At 65.3% G+C, this 26432-nt stretch overlaps 1 protein-coding gene across 11 annotated transcripts; it reads left to right on the forward strand.

Annotated features, from left to right (window-relative positions):
- Nucleotides 1–1599: 1599 nt before the first annotated feature.
- On the forward strand, nucleotides 1600–25969 carry SYT7 (synaptotagmin 7). 11 transcript variants are annotated; one of them, XM_088057880.1, is made up of 13 exons: nucleotides 11149–11268; nucleotides 11811–11914; nucleotides 13881–13960; nucleotides 15169–15300; nucleotides 15876–16091; nucleotides 18382–18750; nucleotides 20393–20518; nucleotides 22775–22910; nucleotides 23324–23594; nucleotides 23945–24114; nucleotides 24522–24636; nucleotides 24716–24915; nucleotides 25719–25969. In XM_088057880.1, the coding sequence occupies exons 1-13, from the start codon at nucleotides 11217–11219 to the stop codon at nucleotides 25821–25823; spliced, it is 2076 nt and encodes a 691-aa protein (XP_087914006.1). In that variant the 5' UTR covers nucleotides 11149–11216; the 3' UTR covers nucleotides 25824–25969. The 11 variants fall into 11 exon arrangements, with proteins under 11 accessions (XP_087914001.1, XP_087914006.1, XP_087914010.1 ...); XM_088057884.1 differs by lacking the exons at nucleotides 18382–18750; nucleotides 20393–20518; XM_088057882.1 differs by lacking the exons at nucleotides 15169–15300; nucleotides 15876–16091.
- Nucleotides 25970–26432: the final 463 nt, after the last annotated feature.

The following is a 26432-nucleotide window of genomic DNA, read 5'->3' on the forward strand; positions in this document are numbered from 1 at the left end:
CTCCCAGCTGGCTTCCCAAAGTGGGATGTGGCTGGCCAAGTGCCGAGGGGCTGGGAGAAGCCCCCGTCCCAGGGGAGGGCCACCGGGATGGAGCGCCTGGTGTGATTCAGGCACACAAGAGCATATCCCTCATCCTTTATCCCCTACTCCCCGGCCAGGGAATTCCATGACACTGGGGAGTCACCATCGTCCCCAGTTCAGCCCCGTCCCTCAATCCAGGGCCTGCCAGTTCAGGGTTTTTATAAGGAGGTATTTCCTGCTTTGTTCCCTTCTCCAAACCCAGCCTAGGAGCAAGGAAGGTCCTATGTTGGTCCCCCAAAGAGCTTCCAAACCATGGCTGCAGTGGTTTCCTGGCTTTTCCTGGCCCAGTACGACTCCAGAGAGATTCCAACTGATTCCCAATGGTTTGGGTTGGAAGGGACCTTTAAAGGTCGTCTGGTCTGAGTTCCATTCCACAAGGCCAGGTTAGGCTCTGCCTCTGGAGGCTCCCACTAGTACTGAACCAGCCAGGAGTGTCCCAGCCCCACTGGCCCATCCCGGCATGAGTCTCTGACCCCCATCACCCCATCCTGGGATGGCTTTGTGATCCTCTCACCCCAGCAGAAAGAAGGAGCTGGCATGGTTCCCAGTTCCAGGAGAAAACCCCTGGTCTCCATCATCTCTCCCGCTACTGTCACTTCCATCCATGGGTACATCCTGCATCAGCAGGGTGTCCTCTTTGGCCGTGCTCCTTCACACCCCAGGGATCCCCGGGCCAGCACCCCTGGAATCCGATTGGAGAGGCCGGAATTCGTCGGGAATTGCCTTTGAGGGATGATGTGGGGGACCACAGGAGCGAGCTCCGCGAAATCCACTCCGTGTTTTCCGGCGCCCGCGGCGCCCGCCGCGCCCGCAGTGCCCCGGCAGTGCCCGCCGCGCCCCGGCTCCGCCAAAACCCGGCCTGGATTCCGGCGGAGCGCGGCACACGGAGCCGGCGGGGGCCGAGAGGGGTCCCGCGCGCGGCCCCACGCGTGTGCGCGGGGACCCGGGGCGAGCTCGCCCTTCCCAGGGAATGCCACCGTGAGAACGCGGGTGGGCGTCCCTCTGTGCCGCCCCTGTGCCGGCCCGCTTGTCCCTGTCCGGAGCCACGCGTGTCCCCTTCCCCACGCGAGTGCGACGCGTGGATCAGGGGGCAACTCGGTCCCGCAGCCGCGTTACGGGCACAGGGCGTGCGGGCCCGCGGGGGCGTCACCGCGGGCGGTGTCACCACCCCACGCGTGTCCCCCTCTTTCCGTGCGCATCCCCCACCCCGCCCGCCCCCCCCACCCCCCGCCGCTCCTCTCCCTCCTCCCTTCCCGGCGGCTGCAGTTTCCAATCCCGCCAGCAGCGAGCAGCAAGTGGATGCAGGATCGCGCCGCACACGCACCCGCACACACCCGCACACGCACCCGCACACGCACCCGCACACGCGCGCACCCCGCAGCAGCGGGCGGCCAGCACGGGCTCCGAGGGGCTCCCGACCCCCCGCCCCCCCATGCGGGCCCCCGCCGCCCCGCCGCCGCCCCCCGCCCCGCCGCCCCCTCCCGCCGCCGCCTCCGCCGCCGTCTGATGAGCCGCGGCCCCGCTGCACCGGGCAGCCGCCGCCCCGCCGCCCCGCCGCGCCCCCCTGCCGCCCGCCCCCATGTACCTGCACCCGGAGGCTGCCAGCGCAGGTGAGCCCCGGGCCGCCGGGGAGGGGGGGACGCAGACACGCAGGACGCGGGGACACGCACCGGGGGTGGCCGGCCGCTCGCTGCCCCTCCGGGGATCCGCCGTGGCCATTGCCCGCTTCCCCCCGCGCCTCCCCGGGAGTTACGGTAGTTTGGGGAGAAAGTCACCGCCGCCGCTGTCACCGCGCTGCGGAGCTGCCGGAGCCACCGACACCCCCTGCCCGGCGACACCCCAACCCCCGCGGGCAGCATCCTGCTCCCTAGCCCCCCAAAAAACACAGAGCGAGCCCCAAGTCCCGCTGGGTGCCGGCGCCCAGACAATCATCCAGTACATCGCCCCTCTTCTCACCCTGCGGAGCTGCTGGAGCCCCGGATCCCCCCCCGGGACACCCCAAGCCCCGGGGACAGTATCCCGCTCCCCAGACCCCCACCAAGCCCCCAGATCCCCGGGAGAGCCCCAAATCCCGGCATCCAGACCAGCATCCAGCGGTCAGCACATCCCTGCTCCTGACCGCCCGCCCCCTCCGTCCTTCTGGGGGTCCCCCAGCCCCGTCGTGCTGCACCTCCGGAATGACACCGGGACACGCGGGGGTGGGCGGCTGGGGAAGGGGCTTTCTCCGGCGCGGATTTGCTGAGCTCATGCTCGGAAGGCAGCAGTCGGCCCCGCACCAGGGAATCTGGGACGCTGGCGGGGACGTTTTGGGGGTGCCCGAGCCGGTGCGGAGACACAGGGATGCTGCCGGAGCGATGCGGATCAGCGGGGCCTGGCAGCTGTCCCCGGCCGTGTCCCGGGGCCCGGGGAGCGGGCAGAAGGACAGCGTGTCCTGCGGTGGCGTGGGGACGTGCCGGCGGGGACAGTGGGGACAGCGGGCGCCGCCGGGGAGAGCTGCAGGTGCCAGGCCTGCGGGATCCGGCAGGCTGGGGAGCGCCGGGCACCGCCACGCGCTGACACCCACGGCAGGTGACGGCGTCACCGCTGCCCGGGAGTTGGCAGCTCCGGCCGAGCTGCCTTCGAGGGGAACTTTGCGCCTGCCCGCAGGCTGAGCGCTCCCACCGGGAGCGGCTCCATCCCGTGCCACCGCGACCCCGCAGGGATGCCCGGAGCGCGGCACGGCGCTGCTTGGCCCAAGGTCACCCGGCGGGTGGATGGCAGAGGGGGGACGCCAGCCTGTCCCCGCCGGCAGCAGCGTGGCAGGGCTGCCCTTCCCTCGCGGTGCCCGAGATTTGCTCCTGCGTTGTTCCCCCTCCAAACTTTGCACCTGCCCCAAATTTGTCCCCCTTGTCCCTGCCAGATGCCCCCGTCGGTGGCCGGTGTGCCATCGACGGTTGCTCGTGCCATCGCCTGCTCTTCTTGGCAGGCTGGAAGCTCCCAGGGCAGAGGTGGAGCTGCAGGATTTGGGGGGACAGACCCCCTCTCCCCCATTCCCAAACCCCATGCTCCCCGGCTGCTGGGGCTCCCGTCACGTGGGAGTTTTCCCACGTCACCGGCGGCGGCTGTGCCGTGGCGCCTGGAGCCGTGGGGTGCTGGGGGTGCACACACCTGTGCAAGCACCCTGGCACTGCCTGCTTCCCTGGGTGTTCCCACCTTTCCCGGATTTTCCAGATGTGGTGCCGAGGGGGTGCCGGGTCTGTCCCCCACCCCGATGGAGGCTGAGGGGGTGCTGGCAGCTCACACCCCCGCAGGATTTGAGAAGAGCCGGCCAAGCCACATCCCGGGGTGAAGCAGTGCCTGTTGTTCCCCCAAAACCCTGCCCGAGGTGGCACCAGACTCGTCCTCCTTGTCCCCTGCTCCGTGTCACCGTGCGGGGACAGTGCCTGCGGCCCCCAGCACTGGCTGCGCTTCATGGGGGGAGAAGATGCCGGGAAAATAGGGAAACTTTGCTGCCCAGGAAAAGAGGGGTCTGGGGGATAACGTGGAGCCCGGAGGAGCCGCTGGAGCTGTTTGGTTTTGGGGTCGGAGACGCCCGAGGGAGTCTGGTCTTGGCTGGCAAGGGGTGTTGGGAATTGGGATCAAGCTGAGGCGCTTCCCAAAGCGGCTCCCGCCAGCTGGAGGCATTTTTGGGGAGCCGCAGGGGGCTGTGCTGCTGGGGGAACCACCAAATGATGTGTCAGGAGAGACGCGTCCGAGCACAAAGCAGAGCTTGGGGTGCCCGCAAAGGTGCCCTCTGTGCCACAGGGACAACGTCCCCCTTGCTTTGGGAACATCGGACAGTTCCCTTCCCCCTGCCAGACATCCCCCTCCATCCCTGTCCCCGCTGCTGGCACCAGCTGTCCCCTTTGGGGTGACGTTCGCATCCCCAAAGCTCCATCTTAGCGCAGCGATCAGGTGCCGGGGGGCCCTGCTCCCCACGTCCCCATCTTTCCCGGCTGGAAGCGTTCCGAGCAGAGCCGCGCGGCGGCTGGAGGTGGTGAATCAATAACCAGGCAGCAGCTGCCTGTTTTCCCCCCGCACCGCCTCGGAGCGGGCGATGGAGCGCCCTGGTGCTGGCGCGGCCGTGGGAGCAGCTCCGCGGGGCTCGAGAGAAAAGCCGGGCTTCCAAAGGAGCCGGCACACGGCGAGGAGCGAGGCGGGGGCCGGCGGAGGGGCTGGGAGCGGGATGAGGGAGCGGGACGGGCGGGAAGGCAGACAAAGAGCGCAGGGATGGCAGCGCACGGGCCTCGCCGGGAGCCAGGCACCTGCTGCAGCCTCGCGTCCCGCGCGGAGCCGACACGGAGCGGGAGGGAGCTCCACACCCAGCCGGGACCCCCATCCTGCGCCGCTCTGGGGCCCCCCTCCCTGCCAGCCCCTCTGCTCCATCCCGAGGGATTCTCCTGCAGGCGTCTGGGAGCATCCCCCGCGGCCTCACCCCGGCCCTTTGTCCCCCACGGCGACTCCCTCCCATTTTCCGCAGACGTGGGGGGTCCACGCGGATGCTGAGCCCCCCACAGTGGTGGTTCCTTGCTCCCAGCAGTCGCCACCAATTCCAACCCTTTCAGCCTCCCCACGCCCGCACTGACGTGTCCCAGGACCCCCCCTGAGCACGGCCGGGGCACGACAAGGACAAGGACTGGGGGGCTCCCCGCCGAGCGAGGGGTCTGGCAGGGAGGTCTTGCTGATCCCCCCTGACTCCAAGTAGCAGGAGAGGAGCTGGAGGCGGCTTTTCCAGCGCCTGATCTCGCGGCTTTTCCGCCTGCCGAGGAAAGGGGGGGGGGGGGGGGGGGGAGCGGGGAATGAAGCCAGATGCAGATAATATCGCTGCCCCCCCCCGGCCCCCGGGGGCTCAGCTACAATATCCATTATGGATGGATCCGGCAAGGGAACGGCTCCCGGAGAGCCGCCGGAGCGCGGGGATGATGGGCAGAGCCCCAGCGTCGAGCAGGGGAACAGACCCGCCTGGCTGTGACTGGCAGGGGGCCTGGGGGACGTGTGTGGGGCCAGGCTGGGCGTGGGGGGCGGTGGGTTGGGATGTGCCAAGCGGAGCATCCCCCATCCCTGTGGGTGCCAGCGTGGCCGTGGTACCGGGGGATCCGCGCCCGCCTGCCAGCTCCGGGTGCCCCCCCAGCGCCCCGTCCCCTCCTGGTGTCCCCGGGCCTGGCTGCAGGAGGGAGAGGGTCACCTTGGGGGGAGTTAATGAGGTTTGAAGGGAAGCGGTCGCGCGGGCGGGGACAGAGCCGGCGCGGCGGCGGAGGGACAGCACAGCACAGCAGCCCCGCTGTTGTGACCCTCCGAGGGGGGCACAGCCAGCGGGATGCACCCCGGGGGGCTCCGGGTATCCAGGGGAGGCGGGGTGATCGGCTCTTCCCCAGCGGATGGGGCTGTGGGACACTGGTGGCTGCGGGGGGGCGATGGGTCCTGTCCCCGCTCCACCATGGATGAGCATCCCTGCTGCCCTATGGATGACCCTGCCTCTGTGTCCCTGGAGGATGCAGCCCCGGGATCAGGCTCTGCTGGAGGATTTCCACTACCCCCACCTCCGCCGGGCACCTTCCCACACCTGAGTCTCCAGTCTTCCCTCTGGGGCCTTCCTCGGCCCTTCATTCCCCTCCTCTGCCTCCTCCCTCCGAGTTGCGTTTCTCCATCTTTCCATGTGCTCCCCTCCAAGCCTCCTCTTCCTCTCCCAGCACCTCCAGCCCCCGGGTCTGAGGGCTGTGGCCGACCCTGAGCATCCCCCATCCTTGAACTCCCTGTGGAAATCCTGTCCCCACGGTGGCCTTGCTGTCACAACACGTGGACCCCGGGTGACGTGACCGGGGGGCACTGCCCGGGGGGAATCAGGGAGCTGGGGAGGCCAGCGGGGGCTCGTAGAGATGGGATGAGCTGCAAGGAGCCTGCCCGCCCCTGTTCCCTGGGAGCCGCTGGCTTTCTGCCTTCCCTCTCTCCTGCTGTCACCCGAAGGGCTCGGGAATGATGGAGAGCCCTGGGGCAAGAGGCTAAGTGGCGACGGCGCGAGAGCTGGCAGTGCCACTCGGGATGAGAGCCCAGCCCGCTCCTCCGTGCCCGCTGCCAGCTCCAGGAGAGGATCCTGCGCCAAGGGAAAGGGGGCTGGGGTGACTCCAGGGTGGGGAGCGATGCCCAAGGGCTCATTTTGAAGCAGGGATGATGTGGAGCACCAGCCTGGCCAGCAGATGAGCAGCGTCCTCTCGGGAGCAGGGGTTGGAATGGGGATGGGGATGAGGATGGGGATGGGGAGGGGGATGGAGATGGGGATGGGGATTGGGATGGATGCAAACCGCGGGAACGGAAGGGGCTCCGGGGTTCTGGGTGCTCCTTGGGAAGAGAGAAGCAGTGGGGACCACGAGGCAGAGAAGCCACACAGCTCTCCGGAAATCCTCGGCCAAAAATAGCCCGGCACCAGGGAAGGAGCGCCTTCCCTTGCCAAATTCTCCCTCCGTCCCTAGCTCCCACTTGCTGTGGCCGCAGAATGGGGACTGGTGGCGTCAGGGCTGGAGGGGACAGAGGAGGGACACATCCCTGCATGGCAGCTGGTGGGGACAGGGAATGTTCTGGGAGCATCCAGCCGGAGCTGTGCAGTATTTTGGGACGGTGTTCACTTCCCCCAGCCCCCCATGGTGGGGCCAGTATTGGTAGGCTCTGCCATCCCAAGCCCCCCAGGACTAGCAGCCCGGCGTGGGGGAGGCAGAGCCAGCTGGATTGACAGCTCCGGGGGATGGACAGATGGCTGGATGGAGAGGCAGATGTGTACGAGGGATGGATGGACGGATGGATGGATGGATGGATGGATGGATGGATGGATGGATGGATGGATGGATGGATGGATGGATGGATGGAGAGATTGATGGATGTGTTGGAGAGGGGGACGCACGGATAGACAGACAGATGGAGAGAAGATGTTCTCGCCCAGAGCACTCCTGGGGTGCTGAGCTGTGGCACCACTCCTCTCCCCCGAGGCTCATCCCAGGATCCTGCCGGGCAGCGGGATGGCCATGGGGCTTCCGATGATCCCTCACATCTACAGGAGCACGTGGTCAGGTGGCACCGCCGGACCCAGCTGGCCCAGCCCTCCGGCTCTTCCACGTGACACGCCAAGCCTGGCTCACAGCATTCCCGAAATGCCCACTGGGTTGTTACCAGGGATGGCAGCAAAGCCTCATCCCCCTCCTTGCCCATCCCTTCTCCCTCTCCCTGTGCCAAGGGCTTGGATTCCACGTTCCTGCTGTGCCCACCGGGGTCCTGCCCCGCTTCCCCCTGCCCCGTGCCCGAGATCCTGCACAGGAGCAAAAGCTGCAAATTCACAGCTTTTCAGCTGCATCCTAAAAATAAGAGGTTTGGGAAATATCGAGCAAATGAGTGGGAGGATGAGAAGAGGAGGAATTAATGGCCTGGCGCCAGGCAGGCAGCATCTGGGAAGCCCCGGCGTGACAACGTGGTCACCTCGCTCGGAGCCGTGTGGCCCTCCACCCCAGCAGCACGAGGGGCTGCTCCGACGCCACATTCCTGCCCTATCCCTTTCCATCCCATAGCTCCACCCCGGCACCACCGTGCCCATCCAGGCTCGGCGTCACATCCCGCTCTGGCTCCACAGCTCACAATGACAGCGCACGGTAGAATGCTGGGTGGGGGGGATGCGCTGCTCGCTTGGCACCTTCTCCCGCTGCCCTTTTCCCGGGAATGCACGCGTTTCCGCTGCCGGTTTGGTGCCTTGGCACATGGAGCCATTTCTCCATGTGGAGCTGTGGATGTCGGCTTTGATCACCATTTCCAGGGAGCTCAGTGGGAGCCTGGCCTGGGGGGGGCTCCCCACAGCTTTGATTTTCCCCCCCAGGGTACTTGGCATCCATGGATCTCACCGCTGGAACAGGGTGAGTGGGAGGATGCTCCAGGAGATAGGACTGAGATACTGAGCAGCTGCCAGGGAGATGCAGTGTCCACAAAAGCTGGGAATTTTACGGTCTGGATTAAAAAATAGGGCCCTGAGAGCCTGGACAGGGCCATCCTCACTGGGACACCTGCAGAGAGGTCAGTTCCAGCCGTGGTGCCACAAGTGTGAGGCTTGTTCCAAAGCTTTTGCTCATCCAAAGCCTCTGGCACTCCATGGAGATTCCAGCCTCTCCATCCTGTGCAGGAGCTACCGTTTGGGAGAGCTGGAGCCATCCCTGGATGCCCCTTGCAGGAGCTTTGCCTTCCCAGCATTGCTCCAGGGCCATGGGCGTTGGCTGGAGCTGATGGCTGAGCTGTGGGATGGGTCTGAATCCTGGGATAGTCACAGGGAAACAGGGAATTGGGAGGAAAATGGGTGGAGCTGCCCATGAGCCTGAAGGTCTCACTGCGCCGGGCTCGAGCGATGCCTGTCCTGGAGCTGAGTGTGCACAGGGCCACCAGCACCACAAAGCCACCAAGGTGTCCAAGGCTGCTGGGGTGCACAGGGACACCGGGATGCACAGGGACACCAAGGTGCCAGGGCCACCAGGATGCACAGGATCACTGGGATCCACAGGATCACTGGGATGTCAGCGATCACTGGGATCCACAGGATCACTGGGATGTCAACGATCACTGGGATCCACAGGATCACTGGGATGCACAGGGCCACCAGGATGCACAGGATCACTGAGATCCACAGGATCACTGGGATGCACAGGGCCACCAGGATGCACAGGATCACTGAGATCCACAGGATCACTGGGATGTCCAGGTCCACCAGGAAGCACAGGAATGCTGGGATGTGCAGGCTCACTGGGATGCCCAAGACCATCAAGATGCACGGCCTCATCGGGATGCCCAGGGCCACCAGGATGCCCAGGGACACTTCTGGGTGTCCCTGGAATGGGCTGTGCCATGGCTCCCACCTCCATCACTCCCGCATACTCCGGAGCTGAGCCGTGGGTCAGATCTGTCAGCACCGGCAGCTCCTCCCTGCTTCGGGCGCATCTTGCTGGATCTCCGGCTCCCACGCTGCTGGAGAGGACTAATCCCTCTTGGATCTCCGTGCCTCTCCTTGTGCCGGGGTCGGGTTTGAAGTGTTTCCTCACATCCACAAAGGCCGGAGCCCGCTCGTGCTCCAGAGGCAGCTAATCCTGAGGATAGGCGGATAAAGCAGGATAGGCACGTGACTGCATCCCTGTCTCCTAAACATTCCCGGTCTCCCACTCCAAAGTGGGCACTGTGAAGGGTGCAGCGGGTTCCCAGCTTGTCCTAGATCTGCCATGGAGACCCTTCCTCTGAATCCAGAACTCTCTCCACTGGCACAAGGACCCTCTCCCCTGACATGAGGACCCTCTGCCTGGCTCCAGAGCCCTCTCCCCCTGGAACAGGGACCCTCTTCCCTGGCTCACGCAGCACCGCACAAATCCCACGCTGGAGAGATGCGGCGCTAAGGAGGCAGGTAATCCTCTCATCAATAACGGCCTGGAAAAGTGGAATTATAGCCCGTCAAGTGGCATTGAATCCTGATGAAAGAGCCGCAGGGATGTTCCACCCCCTTCCCAGCCTCCGCAGCATCCCCTGCTCTGCCAGCACGTGGGACGGGATTGGGACCTCGATCCCTCCAAGGAGGGAGGTGGGGTCTGCGCCTCGTGGGCCCCCCTCACTGTGCCCTTGGGATGAGGCAGGACCAGCGAAGGGCCGCCGGGATTTGGGACATGGCCGCAGGGACCGCAGGGCCGCGGGCCCTCAAGTCTCACCTCTCTGTCTCCACGCTCCCGCCTGGATCCGCGCTGGCAGCCGCGGAGATTTATGGAGAGCGGCAGGGAAGGAGGGCCAGCGGCGGCGTAAACAAGCGTCGCGTTTTCACCTTGTCACCCGCCCCCGGGGCTGTGTCCCGGTGTCACGCAGCTCCCCGCGTCCCCCCTGGATCCACCGGCCCCAGGGCATCCCGTGCCGCGCATCCCAACCGGCACAGGGACCCCCACACCGCGCCCCAGGGTTGGGGACGCGCCAGGAACTCCGAGCGGCTCCGAGTCTTTAATTAACCGAGTGCTAATTGCCTGGAAAACGAGTCATTTAAGTCATGCTGAGGGCGGCGCAGCCTGGGGGCCGGAATGGCTCCCCCCCGCCCTGGGGACACGGCGTGATCCCACCGGGAAGGGCAGGACCCACCCCGTGCAGAGGGACACCCCCCTGGAGCCCCCCAGGCAGGATCCCGCTGGTGAATCCATCAGGATCATGGGGTGACACCAGGTTTGGGGGTGTGGTGGCACCTTGGCAAGGGGAATCTGGCCCCGGGAACCGGCGCTCACTGATGTCCCTCTCCGGACACTGCCACGGCCGTGGTGCCCACCCCTTCCCTCGCCTTCTCCTTTGATTCCTTCTCTCCAGATTAATTTGAGGATGAACTTGACTCCGCAAGGACTGAAGGATCTGTTGGAGCTCCGGGCTAAGCCAGAGGGGTCACGGTGCTCCCAAGCTGGCGCAGGGAGCACCGAGCGTGGGGACGAGGAGGGCTCATCCCAATTCCCAGTCCGCCCAGTAAGCCCCGGTGCCACTTGAACTGGTCGGGCTCCCAGGCGAGGAGGGGTGCCCGGCGCTCTCCGGTGCCGGCTGCTTCCCATTCCCCCGGCAGCTTATCCAGCCGGGGTTTATAAATGTTGGAAATTAAGGGCTGGTCCCAAATTCCCTCCTAGGCAACAGTTGCTATGTGAGTTTTATACACAGGCTCCTCGTGATCCGAGAGCTGCCTTTGGATGGAGAGAGCGCGGGTGCTGCAGGGGGGACCTGTCCCCAAAACCACCCCCACCACATCCCACCCTCGTCTCCTCAAGGAATTTTTATAAATCACCCTTTCATGGTCACCATCCCCTTTCCTCGTCTGATTCCAGCGGGGATGTGGGAGCCGTGGGTGCCTCGGCACGTGCCAGGGGAGATTCCAGAGCCCTGATCCCCCCCTCCCGGTCCACTCTGACTCACCCCGGCCTCGGAGCCGCCGGGAAATTTCGTTACAATAACAAGGTCTGCGGGCGAATTAATTATTAACATTTATTGTTTAATATTTATACTGCAGCACCGCTCCCAGCGCTGCTCCGGCCTCGCCGCCTCCCGCCGCCAGCTGGGGCTCCCACCACGGACAATCCCATCCCAGCGGGCACGGCGGGATGCGGAGCATCCACAGGGATGCTGTGCCGGGGGTCCTGCCTGGAGACAAAGGTGAGCCGGTCTGGGGTCCCACTGGACCCCTCTGAGCCACCTTGGGTCCGTGTTCTCATGGTCATTCTGCACACTGGGAGCACGGACACGAGCGGAAGTGCTGGATGAGGTTGATGAGTCTCCTTCCCACATTTTTGGGGTCCCCAAGGTCGCCCCCACGGCCAGGCTGGGGAGGAGCGGGTCTACGCTGCCGTTTGGGGTGAATCCATGTGGGATTGGCTCACAAAGCAGCAGCCCTGGTCTTTGCCGGCCATGCCAGCGCTCCCAGGGTGCCAGTGGGGATTAAAGCTCCAACCTGAGCTCCCGGGAAGCTCTCGGGGCCGGATTCCCCCCAGGACACACTCACTGGGAGCCCAGAAGCCAAGGGAGTGGCCACCGTGACAGAAGCCAAGGGAGTGGCCGCCGTGACGGGACACTGCACAATGGGGCTGGAGCCTGCTGTACCACATTTCCTGTGTTTTCCCTCCCTGTACCCGGGCGGACTCCAGGAAAACCCCAGGATTTAGGTCTGACTCCCCCACTTTGTGCTGTGCTCCCCGCAGGGACCCCCTCCCGCGACGTCCTCCTGGTCTCAGCCATCATCACCGTCAGCCTTAGCGTCACCATCGTCCTCTGCGGGATCTGCCAGTGGTGCCAGCGGAAAATGGTGAGTGTCCGGCTTCCCTCCCGCCTTCCAGACATCCCGGCGTGCCCCCCGTGCCGCCGGCCAGGGGGCAATTCCCGCTTCCAGGGCAGCAGCCAAGCGGAGGCAGCTCCCCGGAGCTGCCGGCTGCAGCTTTTATTTGGGCTTTTCCGGACGTGCTAATGAAATGTTTGGGCGAAACTGTTTGTGTGGCACAAAGGGAAGTTTCCAAATATATGGATATATATTGGTGACGAGCCGGAACGAGCTGGCCCCTGTCCTGCTGGGCACGCTCCTGCCTGGAAAAGCCCCGTGGGAAGGCGGCCAGCCCGTCCCTGGCAGCGCCGGGCGCCGTGAGCCATCCCTGCCGCCCGCTGTGCATCCCTGCTTCCCTTCCCGATTCCCACCGGGGGCTTGGGACTGCGCTCCCTCCCGCCCCCCATCCTTCCTCCTCCTGCTGCTCCTCTCCCGGGAGCAGGACGTGCTCGGCCACGTTTCCTTCACCATCGGAATCGAATCTGGGTCAAGTGCTGCGATGGCAGCGGCGCTTCCCGACAGGGAGATGCCCACCCCGAACCGTGGGAAGGCAGCATTCCCTTGGGAATGGGAGAGGGGGTCCGCATGGCGATGAGGCAGCGGGAGGGCGGTGGGAGGGAAGGGCCCTTCCAGGTGCCACCCAGGGAATGGGGAGAGAGAGCTGGCAGAGTAAAAAGCACTGGAAAGGAGGAGGCTGGAGCTGGCAGAGGAACAAACAAGTGTAAATTGGCCGGGAAGGCGCATCCCAACCGGCCCTCGACAGCACCCGGAGCTGGAGCGGCTGTGTGGGAATGACGGCCAAGCCCAGCGGGCCAGCTCCGGGCCGTGCCCACGCGGCCACCGCTGCCATGTCCTCAGGAGCCCTGAGCTGCCACAGCCGGGGACAAAGATGAGCGCAGGGTTGGGGGATGATTCCCTCTGGGATGGCCTGTGAGCATCCAGCGAAGTCAGGCACCACCTTGCCTCCTGGTGGGATTAGCCCATGGGCATCCAAGAAGGTCCAGGTGTTCCCCTGCAGCTCCTGGCTGCATTAGCCCTTGGGCATCCGAGGATATCCAACATCCCTGCAGTTCCTGGCAGGATTAGTCAATGTGAATCCAAGAAGGTCCAGGTGTGTTTCCTCGCAGCATCCAAAGAGATCCAACATCCCTGCAGCTTCTGGCAGAATTATCCCTTGGGCATCCCAGGAGGTCCAGGTGTTCCCCTGCAGCTCCTGGCAGGATTAGCCCATGGTTGCCCAAGTGCCAGCCCAAGCTGTGCTGGGATCCAGGTGTCCCAGCAAACCAAGGAGATGGCTCCATGTGGATATGAAGAGGCTAGGAAGGAGGAGAAAGGAGAGACATTCCCATTCCATGGGCAGGCTGGATGCAGGCCTGGCTCCTGATATCCAGGACCAGTGGGATGACAAGGGCTGGTTCTCCACCCCATCCTGCTCCAGCAGCTGCTCCCATCCCTCATCCGCCTGGCACTGCATGGAGCATCCTCTCTCCCAATTGTTGGATAATTGGCATTAATTGGCTCCAGCCCACCCTAGGTCGGAGCAGTGCTCAGAACCTGCTGGAGTGCCCTGATTACCAGCCCCAGTTTGGAGCCAGCTCCAGCTTCATTATCCTATGGCAGCACTTCCCTGGTGCTGGGAAAGGTGAACCCAATTAATTCAGGCCCAATTAGGCCTAAAATTATCCACTCCTTCCCAGTGAGGCCATGGAATGGGATGCTGACGGTGGTGGCCGTGCTGTCCTTGGGGGGATGCAGGGCACGAGTGCCCAAGGACCAAGGGATGAAGCCTTTGGGAATTTTGCTGCCTGGATGGATGGGATGGAGCCTGGAGACCATAAGGGAAAGGGCAAACCCCAGGTCAAATTCTATAAGTGGTAGCAGCTCCTGACTTCCCCTGGGATACTCTGGGGATCCTCCGCCACCCCCTGACCCCTCTCCCCTCTCTTCCCCACAGGGAAAGCGTTACAAGACTTCCCTGGAGACTGTGGGAACTCCAGATTCCAGCCGAGGCCGTAGCGAAAAGAAAACCATCAAGTAGGTGCCAGGATGGGGGGGGAGAGGAAGGACAGAGGTGGCCATCCCTTCTCCCAGTGGGAGAGGGGCTCCGGGAGACTGGGAGAGCTGGTGGGTGTCTCCAGCATCCTTGTGTATCCCACTGAGCCGTGGGCATGATGGAATCACGGGAACATCGGCTGGGGTGTCCTTAGGGATGCTCCAGGCCTGGGCATGTGGATTCCAAGCCGTGCCCAGCAGGGCTGGAGTGGCTCTGCATCCCACGGGCATTCCATGGAGGAAGGAGAGCAGAGCTGGAGCATCCCATGGCATAGGGAGTGGAGGCTGGAAGCCGAGGGGATTCTCCTGGGCATCCCAAATCCAGCACCGCCTCTCCACACCCTCTGCAGGCCTCCGGGGAGGAGGGAGCTGGAACACCAGGAGGGAAAAAGTTCCTGCCTGGAATATAAGCCTATGGAAAACTTCCTCCCATGGCTGGCCTGGGTGTTATCGGGATGCAGGGGCACCTGGCCAGCCTGCTCCAATCTAACCAGGATGAGCTGGGAATGGAGGGGAAGGCACGTCACACCCAATGTCATGGCACGGGCAGCTCTCCCAAACTCCAGCACATTCCATACAGCCGGGATCCACCCGGAGCTGCAGGTGGGCACTGGGGGCTTTTCCAGTCTCTCAGCACCAGCGGGGAGCTGCTGAGCCCCCCAGCCCTTGGCACGCAGCTCCGGTGGCTTCCCGGAGCCAGGAGGTGCAGGTTCTGTGCTGGCAGCAGGCCGGTTCTGCGGGAAGGGATCCGCAAGGGAAGGGATCCATAAGGGTCTCCAACACGCAGCAGTGTCGTGGGTAACCAAGCACTTCCAGGACTCGGCTGCTGAGCAGGCGAGGACACACGGACACGCGTGCCGAGGGCGCACGGGCACACATTCGGGAATGCCGTGCAGGCACCGCACTCGCCACCACCTCTCTCACCCCTCACATCCTTCTCTCCTTCCCAGCCGGTGGAGCCGCCCGCTCCTCTCTCTCCACAGCTCTTCCCATCCATCCATCCTTCTGTCCGAGTCCGTGTGTGTGTGTGTGTGTGTGTGTCGGTGTCTGAGGGGTGGGCTCCCCGTCTCTCTCCGCAGGATCCTGGCACTCCAGGGGCGGAGGGCTGCTTTTCCTTCTCTCTCGCAGGAATTCAGCTTCTCTCTCTTGTATTTCCCTTTTCTTTCTCCCCCGGAATCCGGCCGCTGTAGCGATCTAGACAGAGACTTTTGGAATAACAATGACAACACAGTGCAGCAGAAATGGAGTTCCTACCCTCCCAAGGAGTTTATCCTAAACATTTCTCCTTACGCTCCGTACGGTGATCCGCGCCTTTCCCTCAAGTGAGTTTCTCCTTACCGCGTATGCTCCGTGTAGTGAGTATATGGGCAGCACCCACTCGCCTTCCTCCTCCTCCTCCTCTTCCTCCTCCTTTCCCTCCTCCTTCTCCTCCCCCTCCTGCTCCCGAGCTCCCCGCACGCCACCCCATGGGCCGTCCCATGGAGACGAGCAACCCCTCCTTCCCGCATTCCCGGGGCCGGCCGGGATCTCCCTCCAGGACGGGGTTGCGCGTTGGGGGCACCCCCTCGGCACGGGGACAGGTCCCCCCGGGGCTGGGCTGCCGGCGAGCGGGACCCCTCTTCCCGACCCCTCTCCCTCCTCCGCCCTTTCTCTTGGATGTTTTGCCGAGGCCCCCGTGCACCCCGCGGCCAGGACCCCTTTTTTTTGCAGTGCTGATGTCTCTCTTTCTCTCTCTGTCTGTCTGTCCGTCTCTTGTCCGTCTGCCCCCTCCGGCTCTGTCGCACCCCCCCCCCGCCCTCATTCCCCGACGGCTTCCCACGTTTTCCACGTCCATCCGTGTGTCCGTCCGGCTCCCTTCGTGTCTGTCTGGGGGGGTCCGGCCGCCGGCCCGGCCCAGTGGCTCTCTGTTATCAGGGGCCAAGCTGACGGCGTCGGCCGCCGCCGGGCTGTCCGGGGACCGCGACGGCCGGCCCGGGGACAAGCAGCGGCTCGGCGAGGATGGCATGAGGAGCAGCATGTCCGCCCACAGCGAGCCCGGAGCGGGAAAGGCGGCACGGGGCCGCTGGCACACGGTGCAGAGCCACTTGGCCGCAGGGAAGCTCAGCCTGTCCAAGTGAGTGAGCACGGCACGGTCCGGCACGGCCACGGCCGGCGGGCCCGGGCACCCGCTCCCTACTGCGGATGCGCTTGGATGGGGGCCACCGACAGGTCCCCGGGGCCACCGAGAGGTCCCCAGGACCACCGTGCCGAGGGAGAGGAGGCGTTTCCCGTTCTCCCAGCGGTGTTTTGGCTCAGGGGCAGCAGAGGAGGCAGCCGGGCAGGAGCAGCACCTTTGGGTGCTGTCCCCAGCGCATTTCCAGCGCTGAGGGTCACCCTGCCCAGTCCCGGTGGGAAGCGGCTCAGCATTCCCAGCTCGGCTTCTCAGGGCAGGCAGCGCTACCTCGGTGGTGTCCCAAAGGCAGGAGGTGCTGTCCCACGCTCCATCCCTCAGGAACAATCAGGGACAATGTGCGGCATTTTCCCCCCGTGCGCTCCCTTTGACCCCGGCACAGCCACCGGACCCGGCGCCGGCACCACCTCCTGATGCCAAGGAAAGCTGTGAAAAGACCGGGGCTGATCAGATTTAGGGAAAATCCGAGCTCTGGCAGGCTCTGCGGGGCTCCAGGCCGGGGTGGGGGTCTCGGCGAGACCTTTCACTGCTGGCAGCGCCGCGGCTCTGGCGGGGTGACGGGGGTGTGCCGGCTGTGGGCTCCGTCCGGCGTTCTCGGTCTCTGCTCCGCTTCTCCGCGCTGGGATGTGGCAGCCGGGGGGTCCCGGCAGCAGCGCCGGCACTCCGGGAGAGCTCGGTGACACCGCCCATTCGGCGTGAGGCTGCTGCGCTCCAGCTGGGCACCGGGAAGCAGGAGGAGGGAGAGGCGAGGAAAAGCGGGAGCGGCGCTGCCTTCAGCCGTCCCCCCGCTGGGAATCCGGACAGACGGATGGGCTGGAGCTGGCGGCAAGGACAGGGTTAAGGGCACGTGGAGGAGCATCCTGTTCTCCAGCAGCCCCTTGGCTGGGGGTGTCCCGGGGGTCCAGGCCGAGGGTCCGGCTGTGCCGGTGCCAGGGGATCCATCCGGGCACGGGCAGGGCGCGGTGCCGCCTGGCACGGCGCTGGAGGAGCTCGCGCCTCCAGCTGGCGCGGGGCCGACAGGAGCCAGATTTAGTTTTCTGTGACTGAGAGGTTGTAAATTGAACTAATTTAGGATTCGATAGGAAAACGAAAGGAGGTCGGCGTCGGCGCGGAGTGGGGGGCGGCAGCGTCCGGGCAGTGCCTTTGGCCCCGTCCGTGGGGCTCCGTCCATCCTAGCTCTCCGCTCCTCTCCACTCCCTTCCCTCCTCTCTCTCTTTTCCCCACCTTTCGCTCTTTCTTCACCTCTTTTTTTTTTTTGGGTTTTTTTTGGTTGGTTTTTTTTTGTTTTTTGGAGCTGCCTATCCCCTCCCCGCTACTTCTGTGTCCCCGCTGCTGGCATTGCACGATGGCACAGCTTCGCCCCGCGGTCCCAGCGGCAGCGCCGGGACTGGGACAGGGTCGGTGCTGTGACTGCCGCTCAAAGCCACTCCTCTATGCCGGGCGGGGGTCCCGGGAGGAAATTCCTCCCCGATCTCGTGGCCACGAGCTTCCCATGGACAATCCAGTGCGGCTGCATGGGCTGTGCCACGCATGTGCTGCATGGCCAGCGCCGCTTCCTTGGGGCATCCCGCTGCTCTCCTCGCTCCGCCGCCCACACGAAGCCCGTCCGCCCCGGGCCACGCTGCTCCGCTCTCCGTGTCCCACCAGAGCTGCGTCCGTATCTCTCCCCCCAGTCCCATGATCTCCCATCCCGGTTGGAGCCTGGCTTGGCCCTGGGGACGCCTCGCTGGAATGTCACCACCACGGGGGTTCGGATTCCCCCCTCCCGCAGCGTCCAGCACGGAGGGGACGGGAGGCCGAGCCCCCGCGGCGCCGCTGCTGGGTGCTGGGCTGGACTGGGAGGGACTGGGACGCTGGGATGGGCTGGCTGGCAGCACGTGAGCGGGCGCCACGGGATTTGCCTCCACGCAGCAGCCTAATTATCCCGCAGAGCAGGTCGGCCGGCGTGCTGGGAAGGCGCTGGCGGAGCGGCGGCCGCGGGAGCGGGTGGGCATCCGGCCCTGGCGAGCCCCCCGGGAGGCAGGATGGTGGCGGCCCGAGCCCCCCGTGCCGCCGGCAGGGCCGAGCCGCGGGCGAGAGGCGGAGGATCCGGGCGCTGCCCTCGCTGGCTCCCGCCGGAGCGCTCCCTGCGCTGGGGCATCTTCTCTCTAACTCTCTTCTTTTCCTTCCTCCAATTTTGCCCCTTCACCTTCTTCTCCTTTCTCTCCTCTCCTCTGCCCTTCCTCTCCCTAAGTTTCGAGGACTCCACCCTGTCCACAGCCACTACCCTTGAGTATATCCCCACCTCAGCAGGCGATCCCAAATTCCAGAGGCCCCGCACGCTCGTGCGCCAGCAAAGTCTGCAGCAGCCCCTGAGCCAGCACCAGCGCGCCAACCACAGCCAGCCTACCACCAGCCAGAGCCTGGGCCACCTCCAGGCCCACAGCGGCTCCTCCGCCGCCGCCGCCAGCTCCCGGGGCTCCCGCGGCGGCCCGGCGCGCCAGGGCACCGCCGCCGGTTCCAAGCAACGGATGGCCGGGGGCAGGAGCCGCTCCAACCCCGGCAGCTGGGACCACGTGGTGGGGCAAATCCGCAACCGCGGCTTGGACATGAAGTCCTTCCTGTAAGTGTGTGTTTGCCATCACTGCCCTCTGCATTCTTCTCTCCCCTCCATTCCTCTCTCCATCCTTTCCCTTCCTTTGCTCTCTCTGCTCCATCACTTTCCATCACCAGCTCATGTGCTCTATCCCTCTGCTCCTTTGCTCTCTCCATCCCTCTCTGCTCTGCTCTATCCCTCTGCTCATCCCTCTCTAGACCCTCTCTCCTCTCCTCCTTTACTTGCCCCGGTGCGGCCGCTCATCTGTCTCCCCCTTGGGGACGTGCTGCCCATGGCCTGCGGGAAGGTCCGTGTCCCCCCCGGCTCGGGGGGGGCTCAGGGAAGGGGCTCATGCACTTCCCCAGTGTGCTTTGAGGTGTCCCTGGCCGTCCCCTTCCATCCCCAGGGATGGCCACCAGCAAGGCCCCCCAGGGAGTGATGCTGTCCTAAGCTGGTCATGGTGCGGGTGGCAGAGTCTCCCGTGCTGGGGTGACCATGATTCGGGCCCCGGTATCATTCCCAGCCGGAGGAGCCGTGGGATCTTTAATCCGCCTTAACCCCATCTCCTCCATCAGCGCTGTATTTCCAGCATCAAACCCCGGGGACTAATCCAAGTGCCGTGTTGTCACCGTATCTCGGCACATGACATTGTCCCTCCTCTGCAGAGCTGGGCCCCCCGGCTCCATCTTCCCTTGGATTCTCCAGCTCCTCCATAGCCGCTGTTTTCCCCCTGGCACCCTGGAAAAGGGAATGCTGAGGTTCCAGCTTTGCCTTCCGCAGGCTGGTGGCACTTGGAGGGGGACGCAGGACTGACCCTGCCCTTCCATGAGCTGACACAGCTCTTCCTGCATCAGGATTAGATGAAAGACACAAATTTGGGTGCCCATCCCACCTCTTCCTGCTCTGGCGAGAGGGTTGAACCTCTGTCCCTGCACCCTGGGGTGCACTGCCCATGAGCCCCTCTCCGCTCTACCCTCTCCCAGGTTCCTCCCAGCTCCATTTCTCGGCTTCCTGACGTGGAGCTGCGGCTCACCAGCCATCCCGAGGGTCACGTTCTCCCTGTTTACCCAGCGCCGGTGCTGGTTCCAGCCTGACTTGGCGGAGAGGGAGCAGCCGCAGAGCCCAGACGTGCCGAGTCAGCGCCGCTTCCCAGCGGAGGAGCCGCTGTCATTTCCCACCGCCTCTTTCCCGATCCATCGATTTTTCTTTCGCTCTTCACCCTGTTCACCCTCCCCGGCGCCGCGGGGTAAAGGCGGCTACAGACCCGGGCGAGGACCCGGAGAGGGCAAAGAGCCTTGTCCATGGCACCGCCAATCCCTTCCTCCACCGAATGACGCTGGCACCTCACTCCTGTCACACTCTCCCTCATTCCCAGCCCCTCCAGGCACCTTTTCCCCCCTTCATCAGGATTTTGGTATCCTCTCTGCCCGGACCGGTGGAGGAGAGGGACAGCGCGGGTATCCACGCGTGCCTGGCTCCTTTCTCCCCACAGCCCTGTGCGCCCAATCCCGGCCATCGTCACCTCGCAGGAGCCGGCGGGGAAAGCCGGGGTCCCCTCGCCGCCGGGGGTCCGCGGGACGCCGCCGGTTCCTGCCGGTTCCCTGCCTGACGCTGTGTTCTCCTCTCTCTTTCTCTCTCTCTCCCGCTGCCGGCGGGGCCGCCCGGGCAGGGAAGGCCGGATGGTGGTGTTATCCCTGGTTTTGGGACTCTCAGAGCAAGATGACTTTGCCAATATTCCCGACCTGCAACCCGCTGGGACGCAGCCGAACCAGGCGAACGCTCAGGGGGACAAGAGGTATGAGCGAGGACGAGGCCAGTCCCGCAGGAGGAGGAGACGAGGGCCTCACCCAGGGTGGAGGAGGAGGAGGAGGAGGAGGCTGGCCTCGTGGAGCGCGAAGGTTGGAGCGGCACAGGGTGGCCCAGCGGGCACCGGCACGTCTGAGCTCTCCCCGGCACCGGCACCCGCGGTTCTGCCTCCGGAGCAGCGGCACCGAGAGCACCCCCATCCCTACCTCCTCCCTCCTCCCTCCTTCCTCCCCCTCCTGCCCTTCCCGGCCCTGGCTGCATGCAGGGGTGGGGGCTGGGGGACACGCTCAGGGACCGGGGGACACGGGGGGTACCCCCCACGTGATGCCGCATGGGCTGAGCTGTCCCATCCTGACACCCCGCTGCCACCTCCATCCCGGCGGGATGGGCAGCTCCCCTGGGGACCCGGGGACACCGCTGCGGTGGCAGGGGGGCAGAGCGAGCGCCACAGGCCGGGGAGAGGACGCCGTACCCCCCGTTCTCCTCCAGCACGGCACAGCCCCTCGCCTCCGGCTGCTCCCCGCATTCCCGGCGTGCCGCAGGCTCGGCAGCGCATCCAGCCCCTGCCCCGGCGCCCGGCCGCGGCCACCGGCGCTGGCTGGCAGAGGCAGAGGGTCCGTGCGCCGCCGGGAGCGGGTGTTCATCCCCTCCGGAGCGGGGAGGAGGTGTGAAGCCAGCGGGCGCTGCCTCCCCGTGTGCTCGGCGTGCGGATGAACTGGCACCGTTCTCGCCCGCCGGCTATTTTTACCCTGCTCCGCTTGGTTTCGCTCCATCTTTTAGCACTTCCCTCCCCGGCGTCGCGCTGCGCAGCCGGTCCCCGCCGGGAGCACCGGCAGCCCGTGCCGGCCGCCGGCTGCCCCGTGCCGAGGGGACGGGGACGTGGGACACGGCGGGTGGGTGGCTGTGCCGCAAAGACCCCGCTCCCCGCTTGTCGCAGCTCCCTGCTCCGAAAACCCATCCCAGCACATGCATGGCATTCCCCACCTCCATCCCTCCCGCTCCTCGTTCCCTGGGCTCCGCAGGACGCGGCGGGACCGGCCGGCGGAGGGGACGCGCTCCGGCAGCCTCGGCTCTCTCCCGCCCACCGACGCTGCCGACCACCCGCTCTTCTTCCTCAAAACATCTCCTCCATCCCTGTTTCGCAGCTTCTTCCTTCCAGCCTATCCCCGGCGGCTCCAGCCCGGCTCCTCGGCGTGTCTCCTGTCCCGGCGACTCCGTCTGTCCGTCCATCCGCCCCTGCTCCTCTCTCCCATTCCCTCCCGGCAGGCCGGCGCTGGACGACGCTGCTCCTCCTTTCTTTTGCTCTCTCCCGCTCTCTCTCCCGCTATCCGTGACCTCCACCGGCATTCCCGGCTCCACCGGCGCCTCCTCGTGCAGCGGCCCCGCCGCCGGCTCCTCTGCCTTCATTTTCCCTGGTTTTAACCTAATTTTGCCTCCCCAGCTGTCTTGGCCTCTCCGGTCCTTCCTGGGTGCCATCCCGTGTGTGCGTGTGGGTGTCCCCATCGCCCCCCCATGTCCCCTCCCCGTGTGTCTGCGTGTGCTTGGCGTGGCGGCGCGTGTCCGTGGCATGTTGTGGCTTCCCGTGTGTCCCTGCGCCTCTTGGTCCGTCTGGTGGTTTTTCACTGTGTCCCAGCTCGGACAGGAGCCGTGACAGGGGGGTGGGAGCATCCCGGGATGCTTGTCCCCTCTGCCACGTGCCTGTGTCCCATTGTCCCTGTGCCTCGTGGCAGTGTGGCCTAGGCACATTCCCGCCCGTCTCCATCGCTGCTCTGTCCGTCTGCCTCCTGCCGCTCCCGGCTGCCCACCCTGCCCGGCACCATGTCCGGGAGCCACCGTGTGTGGGGACAGCCAGGACAGTGACCCCAGGGGTGTCTCAGCCACAGGAAAGTGGGGCAGGGGACAGCGAACCCACCTGGAGCACCCGTGGGTGCCTGGCGCCCACCGGGATAAGGGGGTGCGGTGTGTGAGGAGCAGCCAGAGCCGTGGGTGCTGTGGGGACCGTGCTGTCCCTGCCATCGCCGTGGGACGTGGCCAGGGGGACTTGCTGCCATGCCCTAAGGGTGCCAGGCCACCAGCTGGCTCCAGGATCAGGGCCAGGATGCTGGTGGGCTGCAGCCGCCATGTGTCCCGGCAGCGTCCGGCACAGCCCGGGCTCAGTATCTGCTGGGAGAGGGCGCCCGGGAAGCCCTTCGCTGTCTCGCCCTCGGCTCCCGGCCCCTCTCCTCCAAGGCCTCTCTTCCTGCAGGTTGCCGGCCGGTGGGAAGGCTGGGAACGCGGCACCGGCGCCGGGGCAGCCGCCGCACGATGAGTCCGACCGCAAGACGGAGCCACACTCCTCCGTCTCCGACCTTGTCAACTCCCTGACCAGCGAGATGCTCATGGTGGGTGGGTGGGGTGCGCCAGGTTTGGGGGTCTCCACGGTCGGTATCCAACCCTCCCAGCTCTTCCCTGTGCCATCCACAAGCCCTCCGGCACATCCCTGCACGCTGTGCCAAGTCCCTGTCGGCTGAGCCGGCGCGCCGCGGACGTGTCCCCCGGGCTGGCACGAGGGAGCGAGTCGTGCCGGACACGTGAGGGATGCGCTGTCAGGAGGAATTTGGCTAATTGGAGCTCCCGTTCCACGGGATGAGTGGTGCTGAGCCAGGAGGAGTCGGAGGCGGTGGGGGCAGCAGGAAGCCGGGGAGAGGCTGATGTCCCCTGACAACTGGCAGGGCTGGGGTCAGGGGGACGGGGGTCGGGTCCCCGCCAGCCCTCGGTGCGGAGCTCACCCCCCTCCTCTTTCCCCCTCCCGCAGCTCTCCCCGGGCTCCGAGGATGATGAGGGCCATGAAGGCGTCAGCCGGGAGAACCTGGGCCGCATCCAGTTCAGCGTCGGCTACAACTTCCAGGAGTCCACCCTGACCGTGAAGATCATGAAGGCGCAGGAGCTGCCGGCCAAGGACTTCAGCGGCACCAGCGACCCCTTCGTCAAGATCTACCTGCTCCCCGACAAGAAGCACAAACTGGAGACCAAGGTCAAGAGGAAGAACCTCAACCCACACTGGAATGAGACCTTCCTCTTCGAAGGTATGGATTGGGATGGACCGGAGGGGATCAGGGTGGGAGCAGAGCCTCGTGGGATCCTCCTGCGGTTCAGCTCAGCTCAAGCAACCAGCGTGGTGGCTATTGGTGATGCAATGGGTTGGCCAAGCCACCGAGGCCAGGCTGGATGTGCATCCTATAAAGAGGATGCGGGGGAAGGTTTGGAAGGCTCCATGGGTGGGTGCAAATGTGGGAATTAATGTGGCAGCAGCTCCTTGTGCCATGGGCTGCTCCACATCCTCTGCCTGGTGCCAGGGTCTTGCCACCAGGACAGGAAGGATAGAGCAGTCCTGGAACTGCACCTCATCCCTCTGGCTTTTCCTTCCCCGGCACAGGGTTCCCCTACGAGAAGGTGGTGCAGCGGGTGCTGTACCTCCAGGTCCTGGACTACGACCGCTTCAGCCGCAATGATCCCATCGGAGAGGTGTCCATCCCGCTCAACAAGGTGGACCTGACGCAGATGCAGACCTTCTGGAAGGACCTGAAGCCCTGCAGTGATGGCAGTGTAAGGCCCTGGACCCCTCCCATCCCCCTGGGGAGGACAGGTGACCCCCTGTCCCTGCAGAGTCCCAACAGGACCACCCCGATCCCAACGGGGACATTTTCTGTTTCAATATCTGACGGAGATTTTTCTCTTCTCAGATTTTATATTAAGTAGCCCAAAGTCTCATTTTGGGTCAAACCAGACTGTGTCAGGTAGACCTAAAATGAAAGTTTTCTCCTTCTCCAGCCTCCAGCAAGACCAGAAAATGTCCCACAGGGTGTGGCCCTGTTTCCTCCTGCCCTGATTTTCCATGCTTTCCCAAACCCCACCCTTGGGCTGCTCCAGTGGGGGTCCCATGCCAGCACCCTGCTCCCACAGAGGAGCTCTGGGGGGCGTGGGTGTCCTCAGGGAACGCATGTGTCCCGCAGGGAAGCCGTGGGGAGCTGCTGCTGTCACTGTGCTACAATCCCTCGGCCAATTCCATCGTGGTGAACATCATCAAGGCACGGAACCTCAAAGCCATGGACATCGGGGGCACCTCAGGTACGGCACCGGCTGCCCCCATCCCGGGTGGCATTCCCTGGCTCCCATCCGGGGCTGAGAGCAGCTCCTCTCCCGCCAGATCCCTACGTGAAGGTGTGGCTGATGTACAAGGACAAGCGGGTGGAGAAGAAGAAGACGGTGGTGATGAAGCGGTGCCTGAACCCCGTCTTCAACGAGTCCTTCGCCTTCGACATCCCCACGGAGCGGCTGCGCGAGACCACCATCGTCATCACCGTCATGGACAAGGACAGGCTGAGCCGCAATGATGTCATCGGCAAGGTGGGTGACACGCCCGAGGGACTCCCAGGTGGGAACTGGGGACAGCCTGGCCCGGGGCTGCCAACGCCTGGTGCCATCTCCAGTGTGGAGTGCGGTGGGGACCCCTCGTGCTGGGTGTCACATCCACAAAGGGCCGGAGTTCTCCCAGAAAAGCAGGGATAGGGCATGGGGAGCCACACCGGGATGGATCCCACCCCATGGGATTACTCCCAGGGACGGGAGTGGCGGAATTATCCATGAAAACATCATTAGCACAAAGATGACAAATGAGCGCCATAATCTCCTCCCGCGATCCCCAAAGGCCTCGCTGGGACCGGGAAAACGCAGCAGTTGAGATAAATCCATTAAATAAATCCCCGGATCAGCGCCGATGGGCTGCTGGGCAGGGGCGGAGGTGGCGGCGTCCCCGGTGTGGACACATCCAAGAGCCCGGATTCCAGGGATGGACAGGCAGTGTCCATGGTATCCCGCTCTCTGTTAAAACCCTGCCATGGCCTGAGGCTCGCTAATCACTTTTGATCGCATAATTAGCAGCGCGCGCTGTTCCATCCCGGCTCTCCGGCGATGATCCGCGGAGCCGGAGCGGTGGCACCGGCTCCCGGAGGTGGCAGCAGCAGCAGCAAGAGCTGGCACACGCGCTTTTCCACGGCGCCATATGGAAAATCGAGGGATAAAAATAGCCCGGCTCCGCGCCAAACCCGGAAAAGCGGGGCTGGAGCAGTTTGGGGGTGAAGGCATCAGCACCGGGCGGCGGGTCGGGGGATGGAGCGGCCGTGGCGGCTCCAGGGATGCGTTTCCCGCAGATTTACCTGTCCTGGAAGAGCGGTCCCGGCGAGGTGAAGCACTGGAAGGACATGATCGCCCGCCCGCGGCAGGCAGTGGCACAGTGGCACCAGCTGAAGGCCTGAGCGCCCCCGGTCCGCGGGCTCGGGGTCCCCCTTCCCAGCTCCCAGCCCCTTCCCGCGGCGCTCCCGGCCAGGGACCGGCGGGACAGCGGCCTGGCTCACGGGAACCCTGCGGGAGGACGGGGACGGAGCCCCTCCGACCCCCCGCGTTCGCCTCTCCCTGGGGTGTGGGGGGTGCGGAGCCGCCCCCCACCCCGGCCGAGGAGGTGCCAGAAGCGATGTCCCCTCCATCCCTATTCCCACCACCGGACAGGACTTCTGCGAGTGCTTCCAGCCCCGCTCCCCGAGCCCCTCGGCCCCTCCCCGGCCTCGCCCCCCCCCATTTCAGGGGGTCAGGCTGCAGGTGCAAGAGGGACCCTCCGCCCTCCCCGTTCAGCTCCATAAAACCTCTCGGAGCCGCCAGCGGAGCCACGGAGCCCCCCCTGCCCCACCCCGTCCCCACCGCGCCCCCCTCGAGCCTCCCGGGGCGGGCGGGGGACACCGAGGGGAGGGGACGGCCCCTTTTCCTGGGATCGGAAGCCATGACACAGTTCCTTATCCAAAGTGGGCTCCTCCGTGCACTGCCTTCAGCCGGGTTCGATGCTTTACCTCCGTCTTGGGTCTCGGCGGGAG

This window comes from Pseudopodoces humilis, chromosome 7 (genome assembly GCF_049639895.1).
Source record: "Pseudopodoces humilis isolate 2021_Gansu_Grassland_sample_001 chromosome 7, ASM4963989v1, whole genome shotgun sequence".
Lineage (NCBI taxonomy): Eukaryota > Metazoa > Chordata > Aves > Passeriformes > Paridae > Pseudopodoces > Pseudopodoces humilis.

Excerpts from the sequence above, each read along its gene's own strand:
- SYT7 (XM_088057873.1), top strand. The coding sequence starts at position 11,217 with ATGCGGAGCATCCACAGGGATGCTGTGCCGGGGGTCCTGCCTGGAGAC. Across the intron at positions 15,301-15,875 it reads GATCCGCGCCTTTCCCTCAA|TGGCTCTCTGTTATCAGGGG; the intron begins GTGAGTTTCTCC and ends GGCCCGGCCCAG. Across the intron at positions 16,092-18,381 it reads GGGAAGCTCAGCCTGTCCAA|TTTCGAGGACTCCACCCTGT; the intron begins GTGAGTGAGCAC and ends CCTCTCCCTAAG.